This window comes from Thunnus maccoyii, chromosome 20 (genome assembly GCF_910596095.1).
Source record: "Thunnus maccoyii chromosome 20, fThuMac1.1, whole genome shotgun sequence".
Classification (NCBI taxonomy): Eukaryota; Metazoa; Chordata; class Actinopteri; order Scombriformes; family Scombridae; genus Thunnus; species Thunnus maccoyii.
In genome coordinates, this window is record NC_056552.1 from 13,818,361 (window position 1) to 13,831,348 (window position 12,988).

The window sequence follows — 12,988 nt, forward strand, 5'->3', positions numbered from 1 at the left end:
ATTGTTTAATATGTTCAACATTTGCAATATACCTATGCCTTCTGCAATTTTCATATATTGTAAAAAAAAATCACCCTATATTCTACCCTATATGTATTTGCCATATATTTCTTCATAGGAAAAATATGTCATGGACAGTCATTATATTTTATCATTTAAAGGAGACTGACCATAAAATGTTTTTTTCTGTATATTTAAACACACCAATACATATATATTTTAGTAATATTTTACTTGTGTGTTTTGTTCTTTGTTTGAGTTTTTTTTAATTCTATTTGAACAGGTTTAACTCAAACATGTGATATAACCTAACATCAAAAAATGGAAATGAATGTGCAAGGAGAGGGGAAAAAGCTGGAGTCTTATATTGATTACCTATACCTACAGTATATAAGTGACAGCACATTTTTTACAGATGTTTTTAAATGTTATAAGATATATTTTTTAAATTATGAAGAGATGAATGTCTTTTGTAAATATACTCTGTGGGGCTTTAAGGTATATGTGATGTTTACCAATTGAGAAAAAGAATGCCAACACCTCTGTATCATATTAATAACTGACCTCTGCTATGCTTGCTTAATAATGATAATAACAATGACATTTAATTTGTACTGAACTTTTCATTCGCAGTGAATTTCAAGGTTGCAAGATTTCAATTTCAAGGTCAAAGGACAAAATCAACATGGACAAAATGTCGCTAAATGTGTCTCTGTGGTCTTGTGTGCATATACAGTATTTGGTAATCCTTGACCTGAAAAAATGAAGCTTTTAAATGCCGCATAGGACAGTTCTGTAGTTTTGTTGACGCTGTACCTTTAAATTGAATCAGCTTCTAGTGCGCATGCGCATACTGTGTTTAGTTTTCTCCAACCTGAGGAGCTGTCTGCTGTCGCTGCGCTAGCAAATCCACCGCTGCCACTTCTTGTCATGTTCAGAGACCAACAGCGGTGCTTTTCTCCCACACTGGAATACAAGGAGTCACCAGGACTCAGTAATGTCAACGAAGTCAACTCCTCTCCCTTTGAAGGTGTTTAAAGTGCTGAGGGAGAAGGCCGGTAGGACCAACAACAGTTCAAAGTGTTCGCTCAATAGCCTTCCAGTTCCCACACCATCACATCACATCCATGTTGACTGCGGCAGCCTTCGCGCTGGGTTCAGGGATACAAACACCGCGACCCTTTTGTTCGGCAGTGGACAATATCCGGCTGAATTGTAACTGCTTGTAGGAGGACCACCGCTTGTTACGGTGTACATCCCTGCTCCAGTCCGGACGCTTGTTTACGCGTTAAAATGGCTGCTGAAATGGCATTTGGAAGAGAATGGTCTTGAATCAATGCAGGGACGTTACATTACCTAGCAGAGGCCAAACTGCTAATGAGCCACACAGGCTAACACATTATGTATTAGCCAGTGACAGTATTCAACGAGTTAACGGCTTAAATAGCTTTAATGGATGGTCTGCTTTTTTGGTAGGCTCTTCCAACAAGAGGTAGGGTGAAGGGAATTCCTCCCACTTCAACTCTATGCATGCGGTTAACCAAGCAGCTTTAAAAAAACATTTAGCCAACCATTTCTTAGCCATTTTCTCTCAAGCTGTGTACGCAGGCTTATTTTAGCCTTCATTTGAGTATGCATAACACTCAACGAATATGCAGGACTTGTTTGTTATGATTAAAACAGCCTGAGTAGCCGAGGCTTTCTCCCAAAGCAGAGCTAAAAGGCCCCGGTCTTTCACTCGGCTCGGTCGACCTGGGGGGAAAAATGGATCCTGGGGGGAGATGTACGACTAAACTCTTTCTCTTTGGACCCAAAGTAGCCACCCACAGCGATCTGCGGGTCATCAACAGATACTTGGTGGTCTGTGTTTTGTTTTACTTGGTACTCTTCACTCACGCATCCCCGGCGAAATCGTGCGACAAGAATTGTCTCTCTGGAAAATGTATCAACGGATCCTGCATCTGTGATCGAGGATGGGTTGGAGACCAGTGCCAGCACTGCCAGGGGAGGTTCAAGTAAGTGAGCCATGTACAAAATGTTTTGCTCCAAGGATTTCATCTGCGACAACGTCAGATTACCATATAGTGTTATTGTTTTCTGCACAAGTTTTACACATTTCCTGAGCCCCCCAAAAGTAGGTTGGGATCATGAAGTTGCCTGAAGTGGTTGTTTTTCATCACTCACTTGTTTGCATACAGACCTGTGTGTAATGTAATGAAAAAGAAAATTTTGGGTGGTTTTTTTCCCTGGTTTCACAGAAACTATAAAAGTAGGTGTTTTCCTTGGTATGAAAGGCTACATTATAGTAAGGTGATGTATTTTTCTGGACTTACCAGATTGTTCCAACTGTTCTATTGTTTGCCTTTACCCACTTAGTCATCACATTCACATTACTGATGATTATTCATCAGAAATCTCATTGCGTAAATATTTTGTCAAAGCACCATTAGTCATCCTGACAGTATTGTCACCCAGCCCTATGACACCAAATCCTCTTTAACACATTATGCACACATTATTATTTATTATTATCATAACATATTGGGATTAATATACAATAAACAGATGGTTGCTCAAAATTTAACTATATTTTTGAATGAGTTAGCAGCCTCGGTAGATTTGTTGAGCTCAGTCTACAGGTTGTAATATGCACCTCTTATTCTGTATGAAAATGCCAGGATTAAAAAAAACAGCATGAGGTACAGCTTTGGGAACAGGAAGCACAAATTTAATATTTTAAATTACATCTAAATTTCAGGGCTGCAACTAAAGATTAGTTTGATTAATCTGGTAATCTATAAAATGTCAGAAAATGTCCATCACAGTCTTCTTAAACTCCGGGTGACTTGTGTGACTTGTTCACATCGCTTGTTGTGTTTGACCAGTAGTTCAAAACTCAAAGAGATTCACTTAAGTATCACAAAAGGCGAAGAAAAGCAGCATATCTTCACACTTAAGAAGCTGGAACATGTTAATGTTTGGCATTTTTGCTTGAAAATTGTCATAAACAATTAAATACATTATCAAAATTGCAGCAGATTAAATTGATGTGGATCAACTTATTGATTATTCAACTAATGTTTCCTTGTTTCCTGGGAGTTTGTAATTTGATGAACGTTTCTCTTTTGCTTGTTGCATCCCTCTGTTAGCTGTCTGTGATTAATGTCTGTTCACTGAATTACCCACATGCTTGATGTTTTGATTCCTCCTCCCACACAAGAGGAGACATTGATTTGAAACTGTATGGGTGTCAGCGAGAGCAGTAAATGAATGAGCAGCATTACTTTGCACAATCAAATCTGCACATGTGAGCATAGACCAGACAACCAAGACTCTACCACACATTGTTATATTGAGAAATGAGCCTGATGAGTGAACACCTGCAACCAATTGATTCAGCATATTCCCCACTCTCTATATATTGATACAGCTAATAGCTATTGTTCCTTGTTAATCAGCACAGGTAGATGCCGTGACAAACTTCTTATAGGTGCAGTAGGAGTTGAGGGTTTTGTGCAAAGATGTAGTAGTAGGAAAAAGAAGGGAAACAATGGTAAAGCAACCAACGAATACATTTCAAACTGCTATATAATAACAATAATTATGTTCATCTTGACAGCTGAACGCATCTAATGGCCTCTCGGTACACCTAAGGTGCACTCTTGTGGCACAAAAGTGCCTTGATCACAGTAATTACCATTGCTCCTGATGTGTCTGAGGGTTTGTACGGGTTGTCATCGGGCACGGTGTCAAGGAATAACCTCCATCATCACCTAGAGACAAACTACTGAAATGTGATATCTTGGCGCCCTTTTAGTCAGCGGGATAGAGACGTGCACCCTGCGCAGTATGAAACAAGCTGCGGCCAGTGTGAAACCGTGTTTTAAAAGTTTAAATTAGTATCACAGATTAATTTCATGTTTGTGCTGTGTTTAGAGTTTGTGATTTTTAAACACAGGAAAACTGGAACATCACCGTGATGAGAAAAACAGTCGTTAAGGGACAGATTCTTGCACAGGATAGTATTTCTCTATCCGGTGCAAGTGCAGCATGATAAATTCATCATCGTCGGATGTGTAAGTCATAGCTGCTTGTCTGCTGCTGGGAGTTTATATCCGATCAATCAGCAAAACACAAATCCAGGTGCAGTAACCGCAACTAGCCTTTGCATAAAGAAGCTGTTGATCTGATGTGTGTTAAACAGGACAGAAAATGTTTGGGCAAAGGTTTTTGAACTACACGTCCAAATTGAATCATATGATACACATACCACCTTAATGAGATTACAACCCTCATTTTGTCCATTATCCCGTCAAAGCATCCGAATTGAAATAAATTCTTAGGTCTTGTTATGCATCTAAAACAATTTTTAGGGACATAAAAGGCAGTACCATTCAGATCATGAGTCATTCAGACCACCCACAAGACCAGAGTACGTATTTGTTAACTTGAGGAATGCTTCAAAATGTAGAGATCAGAGAACAACGGCTGCAGTCCGTCTGTGTGTTATGATAAAGAAAAGGAAGGCCGGAGTGTTATCTACTGACAGATACTCAAATGAAATATCTGTTTCAACTTTGACACCCAAGCAGGTCGTATGAAATGCGTCACCGTGTCGAGAAAATGTTTTTAGCTAATCGTTCAGTTTTCTTCTGAACACGGTTTTCGGGTCTTAATTTCTTATGATTGTCTGTGGTCTTTTTGTGTGAGGAATACTTTGTTTCTAAGTCGTTTCCACTATCAAACTAGACACAGAAAGGAGCACAAGAAGCGTTTCAAGAGCTGTTGCTTGAATCTTTTGCTTGACAGGGACTCGCGTCGGGCTGACTGCCAGTTTTCTGGCTTCATTTGCTGAATCTTGTGAGTCTACATTTATAAAAGGTTTTGTTCCTGGATGAGAGATCTGCTTCTTAAAGAATAGAATCTCTGTGCTGCCATTAAATAAAAACTATATTGTTCAAGTCAGTAGACCTTTGTTAACTTTTATATGATATGATACCTTCTGAGTGAGATTCTTTACTTGAAAAAAAAAAAAAAAAGAAACAAGAGAACGTAGCAGCAGCTTTTATGTTAGATGACAACCAGTTGTGTAGCTGTTCCACTTAAACGTTCGTGTAAACACAGTCGGAGAAATTGTTCATGCTGTTGCATCTTGACGTCTGTTTCTAGTAACAATCTGCTGCTGATTCTGAACATCCAACTACAGCTGCAGCAATTAGTTGATTAGTTGATTGACAGAAAATTAATTTATTTTGATAATGTAATAATCATTTTAAGGAAAAGCTCCAAACATGTGCTGGTTTCAGCTTCTCAAATGTGAGGATTTCAAACTTTTATGTGTCACACATGATAGTAAACTGAATATCTTTGGATTTTGGACTGTTGGTCAGACAAAACAAGTCATTCGGATACATCATCTTGGGAAAAATCAGGGAATTATAATAGGCATTTTCACTATTTTCTGAAAGACTCTCATGCCTGAAGAAGCATCTGAGGTAGGAAGATTTTAATGAGTGACACAGATTTATGCTGAACCACTTTCTTCCTTCTGCTTTTTTGATACTAACCTGCTTTTGAAGATTATTTTCAATTTATTCAATGCTCTTTCTGAAATAATAGAGGTCAGATAACAATACACCATCATCTCATTTATGTACGGAAACTCCTTCACCAGAAAGGATCCCCTGTCTGTCAGGCAGATGCTCTTGTCTCCTTTACTTTTATGATTGTACATGAAAGTAAAAAAAAAAACACAGAAATGAGGGACAAATAAGTTGGCATCAACATCAAGAAGATAAAATTGAAGAGTTTTCCCATTAATTAATAATCTTACATTCATGCATACTAGTCAATGAACAGCTGTCTGTTTGATTTGATTGTTATTTTAATTAAAACGTGTTTGTCATTTGACTTCACACGTTCTGTCTGTGTGTTGACAGACATCACTGTCCTGACTGTGTCGTATCTGTCTGTTATCTTTCAGGTTGACAGAGCCCTCAGGATACCTCACTGACGGTCCAATCAACTACAAGTACAAAACAAAGTGTACCTGGCTTATCGAGGGCTAGTAAGTGCTGTTTATAAATGAATATGTTCTGCTGAAGCTGAGCGTGTGTGCAGCTGAATTTGATTATGCAGTGTAAACTGATTAATGTAATTAAACCAAGCTGATCAGTGTCTTTGCGGAAGGTTTCTTACACAATATGATGTAAAGCCAGGTATAGCATTCTGAAAGTCTGTTGAGCTTGAATTGATTGCTGCATTTTACTCAGCAGTGATTCAGAGAAAGGTAAAATCCTAGGACCTGTTGATTCTTTTAATTGTCATGGCAACCGCGGTCACTGAGAGGACACAGCTGTTTGGAAACTTTATTGCCAGGATGGAAACGAAGGGCAGCATGTGGGAAATCTAAAAATATCCTGGGGGGGGGGGAGGGGGGGATGTATTTGTCACTTTTACAGTGTTCTCCTTTTGTTGTTTTGGTGAAATGATAATTCATATGTAGTTTGGTCCATGACATGCTATGCTATGTTTTTTAAACTTCATTGATGATGCTTAAGTATGTTAATGAATAAGCAATTAGGATGTTTTTGTTCAGTTCTACACAAATTACTTGATGTGATGGTGAACATGATGTGTGGAAGGACATCAAGAGTGTAATTACACTAAAATAAAAATAATACGTCAGTGTTATTATCCATGAATACTGATGCAATTCTCAGGATCCTGCAGTGATTAAAAATGTATGTCGTTCAAATGTTTATCTATGAAACCTGAGCATTTTTTCTCTTGTTTTCTTCCTCCTACAGTCCAAACGCGGTTCTTCGGTTAAGGTTTAACCATTTTGCCACAGAATGTAGTTGGGACCATATGTACATCTATGACGGAGACTCGATATATGCTCCTCTGGTTGCTGTTTTCAGGTGAGAAACTCCAAAGTAGTGAGGCAGCAGGTTTACTTTACTGAGACAGGTCCAGAATGTTGACAGATGACATAAGTGTGTACTAATAATGGTGAGGTCAGTTTCTATTATTATTATTACTGTTGTTATTATTAAGAGTTTTGTGAAAAGAAAAAAAAGATCATGAAATAACTTGAATCAAGCAACTTTGTCAAAGAAGAGATTCTTTTCTTCTGATTTGACAGTTTAGTTTAATTTACTCTTCCTCATTTATTCTCACATATATTTGGTCCTTCTCCTTTAGCAGAGATTTACAGGCTCATTACTGCAACTGGGAAATGGTGAGAGTTGACAGAAAGTGACATCAGTGAAATTTCTGCTTTTGTCCGCAGCGGTCTGATCGTACCAGAAGTCCGGGGAAATGAGACGGTTCCTGAGGTTGAGACCACTTCAGGCTACGCACTACTACACTTTTTCAGCGATGCTGCCTATAACCTCACAGGATTTGAAATATTTTACTCGTAAGTACTGTATCTAGGTTATGAATTTGGGGAAAGGAAAAAAAACACAACATAAAACCTTACATAGTTTATATTTTTAGTGTCGGGTGCCTCAGCAGGAACCCAATTCCAAACCCTTGAGGTATGTTTGCACACAGTGTTGTAGGCCGTATATCAGTATTTTTATAACGGTCTGTCTGGTTTATTTTATTTTTGTTACAGTGAACTGGTTTTTGTTTCCTCTAACTGCTGATGGATGGTGATATTTTTGCGTCCCATATTTCAGCAACAAAAAGACAGTTACAAGTGCTTTTCTGGACTAAAACCTACAGCAACAATCACCGTTAATGACCAGTGACCCGCTCAATAGTTTTTCATTTATTACCAATCTTTTTATCCCACTCACCTTTGCCAAAAAAATAAATGATACTCATCAGTCTTCATCAGTCAGGCTAAGGTCTCCGTGTGGCGGAAATACTCCTTACAGTTTTGGCTAAATGAAAACATCTTTCTGTCCAGGATCAACTCTTGTCCCAATAACTGCTCTGGCCATGGGAAGTGCACCCCTGGGAACTCTGCCGCTAGCAGAGTGTACTGTGAATGTGACAAGTATTGGAAAGGTGAGGCCTGCGACATCCCCTACTGCAGGAACAACTGCGGCAGCCCCGACCACGGATATTGCGACCTCACCGGGGAGAAGTTGTGCGTCTGCAACGACAGTTGGCAAGGTAAAAGGAAGTGCTGTCCAAACACAGGAAATGTTCACATCAGGATCTTAATTTGAACAAAGTAAAAGTAGAAGTACAGGTGGGATTGGTTTCTTTTCACCATATATCCACATGTATACATAAAGCATTTTAATATGAGCAGTTAAGAAACATTAAAGGAGTTTTTTAGTTTCAGTCTTTTAAATATCTTGCTAATAATACCGTATTTGACCAAATATAAGACGGCCCTGATTATAAGATGACCTCCCTTTTCCAACTCCTGTTTTTGGAAAAAGACTTTTTAAAGATACAACACGCTGTCACAATTATCCTTTTGAGACAGTTTCCCTAAGACACTATCAATCCAAGGAGGGGAGAGCCTTCGTCCTTGAAGGCTTTTCTCTCGTAAAAGTGAAGTAAAACCATGAAAGCAGAGTGTAAATTGCATATTTGTGCAGCTTGTCAATCAGTCCCACTCACTCTTGTCAAGCTCTTGTAAATAGTAAAAAATTATTTTCTCCAGCAGTTAACGTTTTTCAGGAACATTTCTGCAGCCGAGGCATCGGAAGACGCTTTTTAATTCGTTTTCACTCGTCGTGAATCTATTTCCCCCGCGGCAGTATAAGACATGACACAAACCTTCAGAAACTCCTGCATGTTAAACCGTGTTTACAAAACACCTATAGGGCTGACTGACTCTAAGAGACACTATAAACATACTTGAATATACTTACTAGCCAAGCAACATTAAGGATCTGATGTTACACCAAAAAACTCTGCAGTTTTAAAGAAAACCTGATCTTGTTACCAAGTAACAGTCTGGACTATATGACAATCCACACTTTCTCAAATGTAATTCCCAGAATAAGATATCTTCTTATATTCGGGTCAGTGCAGTAATGATAAATATAGTAGGAAAGTAGACATGAACAGGATTTTAAAACACAAAGGCTAAGATATTTTCAAAATCTCATAGCAACATTCGGAGCATGACCAGATGTGATCTGACACACTCTGGAAGCCAACCAAACAGCATTTTATTTCATCTGAATCCAGGACTGAATCAGATGATCAAAACTAAAATTCTCTCAAACGTATGATTAAATCTAGGCTGAACTTTCTACTTGTTCAACTACTATATCTATTTCACTGAATAAGTTATAAAATATAGAATATTTAAGAACTGAAACTCAAAGATCGACTAGAGAACCAAACCTTTGCCATATGGATTACATACTTTTGATATAAGTAAATGTTATTCATGTTGTTCTAACAGTGAGAAGCAAGATGAGATTCAATAACAAATTTGTTCAACTTAGAGCTTTCAGACATTTTCCCAACTTACACCTAGACCCAAAATGGACCAAATATTGGAATCTGACTGCGTAAGCAAATATGTGTGAAGTTTTATTGCTGGAGCATCACATGGTTTGGTGTCTTCACTGCATCTTCACTGTCAATTTCACTGATATGATCTTATAGTAAAAACATAGATTAATATTCTTGGAGTAACAGTTCACCCTCTCTTAAATTTTTCCACAAAGCAAAACACTGAGCGATGAATCACACGTAACACAGTTTTGCAATCGAAAACGCCGTCGCTCCTCCTGTGTTTGTGGCAATTATGTAGTAAGACATAATGAAGAATGTGTTAGCAGACAAGTGTGAACAGCTGTGTTGTGTTGTGTCATAATGCTGATTGGTAACAAGTCAATAAGCCCTGTGACAGTGCGCTATTATGTGCCTCCAGCTGGAGGGGACCAACTGCTTTCAAGTGATGAAACTTGACAGAATCATTAGTGGAGGCATTAGGTTTTTTTTTTTTTTTTTTAGCGTGGCCTTCATTCACACAGTTTAAACACATTCACACCTCCCTGGCTGTCGTGTTCGTTTAAGGAGTGGTCATGCTTTTCTTATTGTTAGAGAGCGGTGTGTTTGCACTTCAAAGTGAGTAAAGTAATGAAAATATGCCTCAGACCAAACGAAATCCATCATAAAGGAGATTCAGAATCAGATAAATGTAGGTCTTTATGTTAAAGAATTGCAATCACTTCGGAAACGTCGCTCTCATGACACAACAATGTCATTTACTAACATTTGCCTTTTAGCTGTAATTTCTCTCACATCATGTTCTTTTTGTCCCCCGCAGGCCCAGACTGCTCTCTGACCGTACCTTCGACCGAGTCCTTCTGGGTCTTACCCAGCGTCAAGCCCTTCGGCACGTCACTCGCCAGGGCTTCCCATAAGGCTGTGGTGCAGGAAAAGGTCATGTGGGTGGTGGGAGGATACACCTTCAACTTCAGCTCCTTCCAGATGATTCTCAAGTAAGCCGTAACAATAGCGTGCTTGTTTTTTTTTTTCCACAAGCAGAATTCTCACTGTTTAATATACTGTTTACATTTTTGAGCGAAAAACATCATTTGTTTCATCCTACAACAAGAGTTATTTCATTTTTTTTGTTCACAAACACCAAAACGTAGGACAACATTTTTGCCTTTCAGCCAAACGCATCAACTTTGTCACCGTTTATGTATTTTAGAACTACTTCTTGTTCTTCTTTGTCAAAACTGGGAAGGCTGAAGTTTCAGTGATGTGCTTTGTGGTTGTCTCGTGATACATTCATTCTTTCTAAATTAAGATTTATTCGTCACTCGGTGTATTTTGATGAGTCTGCAGATGAAATGCAGAACTGACATCTCCGCAGGGTCATGTCCTTGTTGTTCCCTCGTAAGTTTCCCCTTCCCTCCAGTTCGTTGTCAGGACAAACTCGCTCCATCTGCTCACTGTAGGGTCACCAATGTGTGATGATGTTACCGGGAACAGTGCTTTATTGTGAATGCCTACATTCATTTGCCCGTGTTCTTGAGTGTGTCAAACCTCTCGCTTAATAAAAAAGCACTTTTGGCAACTGAAAGAGTTCAGCGGTACCTTCTGGTGAGAGGAGGTTGATCATGAGGTAAAAATCTATTTATGTGAAGTCACAGAAGGGCAAGCTAAATATGTGCAGTAATTTGGCGCGCAGTTAATGACTGTTTGTGTTCTGTACATGTTTTCATGGTGTGTGTGTGTATGTGTGTTTGTTGAGTAGTTAAAAAGTAATGTTCTGTCGCTTTGCTCTGCAGCTACAACCTGGAGAGCGGCATCTGGAACACAGTGCCCATCAATAGTGGCCCCGTGCCAAGATACGGCCACTCGCTCGCTGCCTACCAGGTAAACAGACACATTCTCTGGGTAGAGAAGGAATTGATGAAAAACCAATGCTTTCAAAAGGAAGATGGCTTATTTTCAGTGTTAACACAAGTCATTTTCTTACATTGGTAAACAAACGTCTGTAATATATCCTGAAACAGATATGACCACATCTCCCTAAATAAATATTGGAGAAAAAAACGCACTTTTCATACTGGAGGTTTGAAATATAAGCAGATGAAATCACTTCAAGTAAAAACTGTTCATTTTATACCATTGTGTTTTGACAGACCTTTTTATTTCACTTTTATTACACCAGCATCAACTTCTCTGCATACTTTTTTTTCGACATGGCTGCATTACGAAACATACAAAGTAAATCTCTCCTCTCCCGCTCAGGATGATATCTACATGTTCGGTGGGAAGCTGGAAGCCGGTTGGGGGAACGTTACAGACGAGCTGTGGGTGTTCAACATACCCAGTAGGACGTGGCAGCGCAGAAACCCTGTGGTCGGCCCACCTGCCCAGGCTCAGATTTACGCAGTGGAGGGTCACTCAGCCCACTGTGTTCTGCTAGACGGCGATGAGGCCATCATGCTGGTCATTTTTGGCTACTCCCCCATCTACAGCTACGTCAGCAACGTTCAAGAGTACAACCTGAGTAAGTCATCAAAAGCAGACGCCTTGATGCTCACTCTGTCAGTTCTCTATATGTTTCCCTCCCATCGAATGATATTTGTTGCATTATGGGAAATGGTGTCTGCAAGGGACTTTAAAATAAAGAAATAAAACTGATACAGAAAGTAATTATTCAGATATAAAAAGAACTTCACTGACTTCAATTTCAAATGATTCTACAAATAAATAATTTTTATAGCGATTTTTAATGAGCAGCTCTGCCTCGTAGGGTTTGTAAGTACCAGAAGAATATTCCTTTCATCTTTAGTTTGCAGTAATATACAGTATATACCCCCTCCTCATACTGGAGGATAATGTTTTGATTACACTGAGCTCAGTTTCAAAGCCACAGCAGCCAAACTGAGTGCGATGGTGGTTTCAAATGGCACAGATAACTAACCATAATTACTAGAGTGCTTTGGAATCCACCTTTCTATTGAAAACTTGCCAGAAAAACCGTGGTACCAAAAACACCAGAATTTTTGGATACAAGAAGCTAAGAATCGGGGCCTATTTTTCTCACCATCCCTGCCGGTTTGTTTTTGGTTTCTGCCAAATTAAAAACAGATGTCTTCAAATGATGATTAAAGATTAAGGATAAAAAAAACAACTGTTTTCCATCATTTGTTTGGATAAAAAAATATTTTTGAATGGGAGGATGTTTTCTTTTCTTCTGTATTTATAGCTTTCTGTACACTTCTTTGTCAGGGTCCAACACTTGGTCGGTGCCTGAGACCAAAGGTGCCGTTCCCCAGGGAGGTTACGGCCACAGCAGCACGTACGACAGTGCCAGCGGCAGTGTGTATGTTCACGGAGGCTATAAGGCGCTTCCTGCCAACAAATACGGCCTTGTCGATGACCTTTACCGCTACGACGTTAACACGCGGACATGGTAAATCAGCGCATACAAATGCTTCTTTCTATATTCATTATGTATACCAGTCTGTGTGTAGGTTGCTGTGTATGACATGCTCTTCTTACTACTCTTGTCCTTGACACCCCTTTTCATGCA

At 39.1% G+C, this 12,988-nt stretch overlaps 1 protein-coding gene across 3 annotated transcripts in view; it reads left to right on the forward strand.

Annotated features, from left to right (window-relative positions):
• The first annotated feature begins 808 nt into the window (after window positions 1–808).
• The window catches only part of atrnl1b (attractin-like 1b), an 80,358-nt gene continuing 68,178 nt past the window's right edge, over window positions 809–12,988 (forward strand). Inside the window, exons 1-9 of one of the 3 annotated variants that reach the window (XM_042396708.1) lie at window positions 809–2,015; window positions 5,984–6,067; window positions 6,810–6,923; window positions 7,295–7,423; window positions 7,922–8,130; window positions 10,259–10,433; window positions 11,232–11,319; window positions 11,698–11,959; window positions 12,685–12,868. In XM_042396708.1, coding sequence (XP_042252642.1) covers window positions 1,765–2,015; window positions 5,984–6,067; window positions 6,810–6,923; window positions 7,295–7,423; window positions 7,922–8,130; window positions 10,259–10,433; window positions 11,232–11,319; window positions 11,698–11,959; window positions 12,685–12,868 — 1,496 coding nt within the window. In that variant the 5' untranslated portion in view covers window positions 809–1,764. The remainder of the gene's footprint in view (window positions 2,016–5,983; window positions 6,068–6,809; window positions 6,924–7,294; window positions 7,424–7,921; window positions 8,131–10,258; window positions 10,434–11,231; window positions 11,320–11,697; window positions 11,960–12,684; window positions 12,869–12,988) is intronic. The other 2 variants (XM_042396709.1, XM_042396707.1) reach the window with 2 other exon arrangements.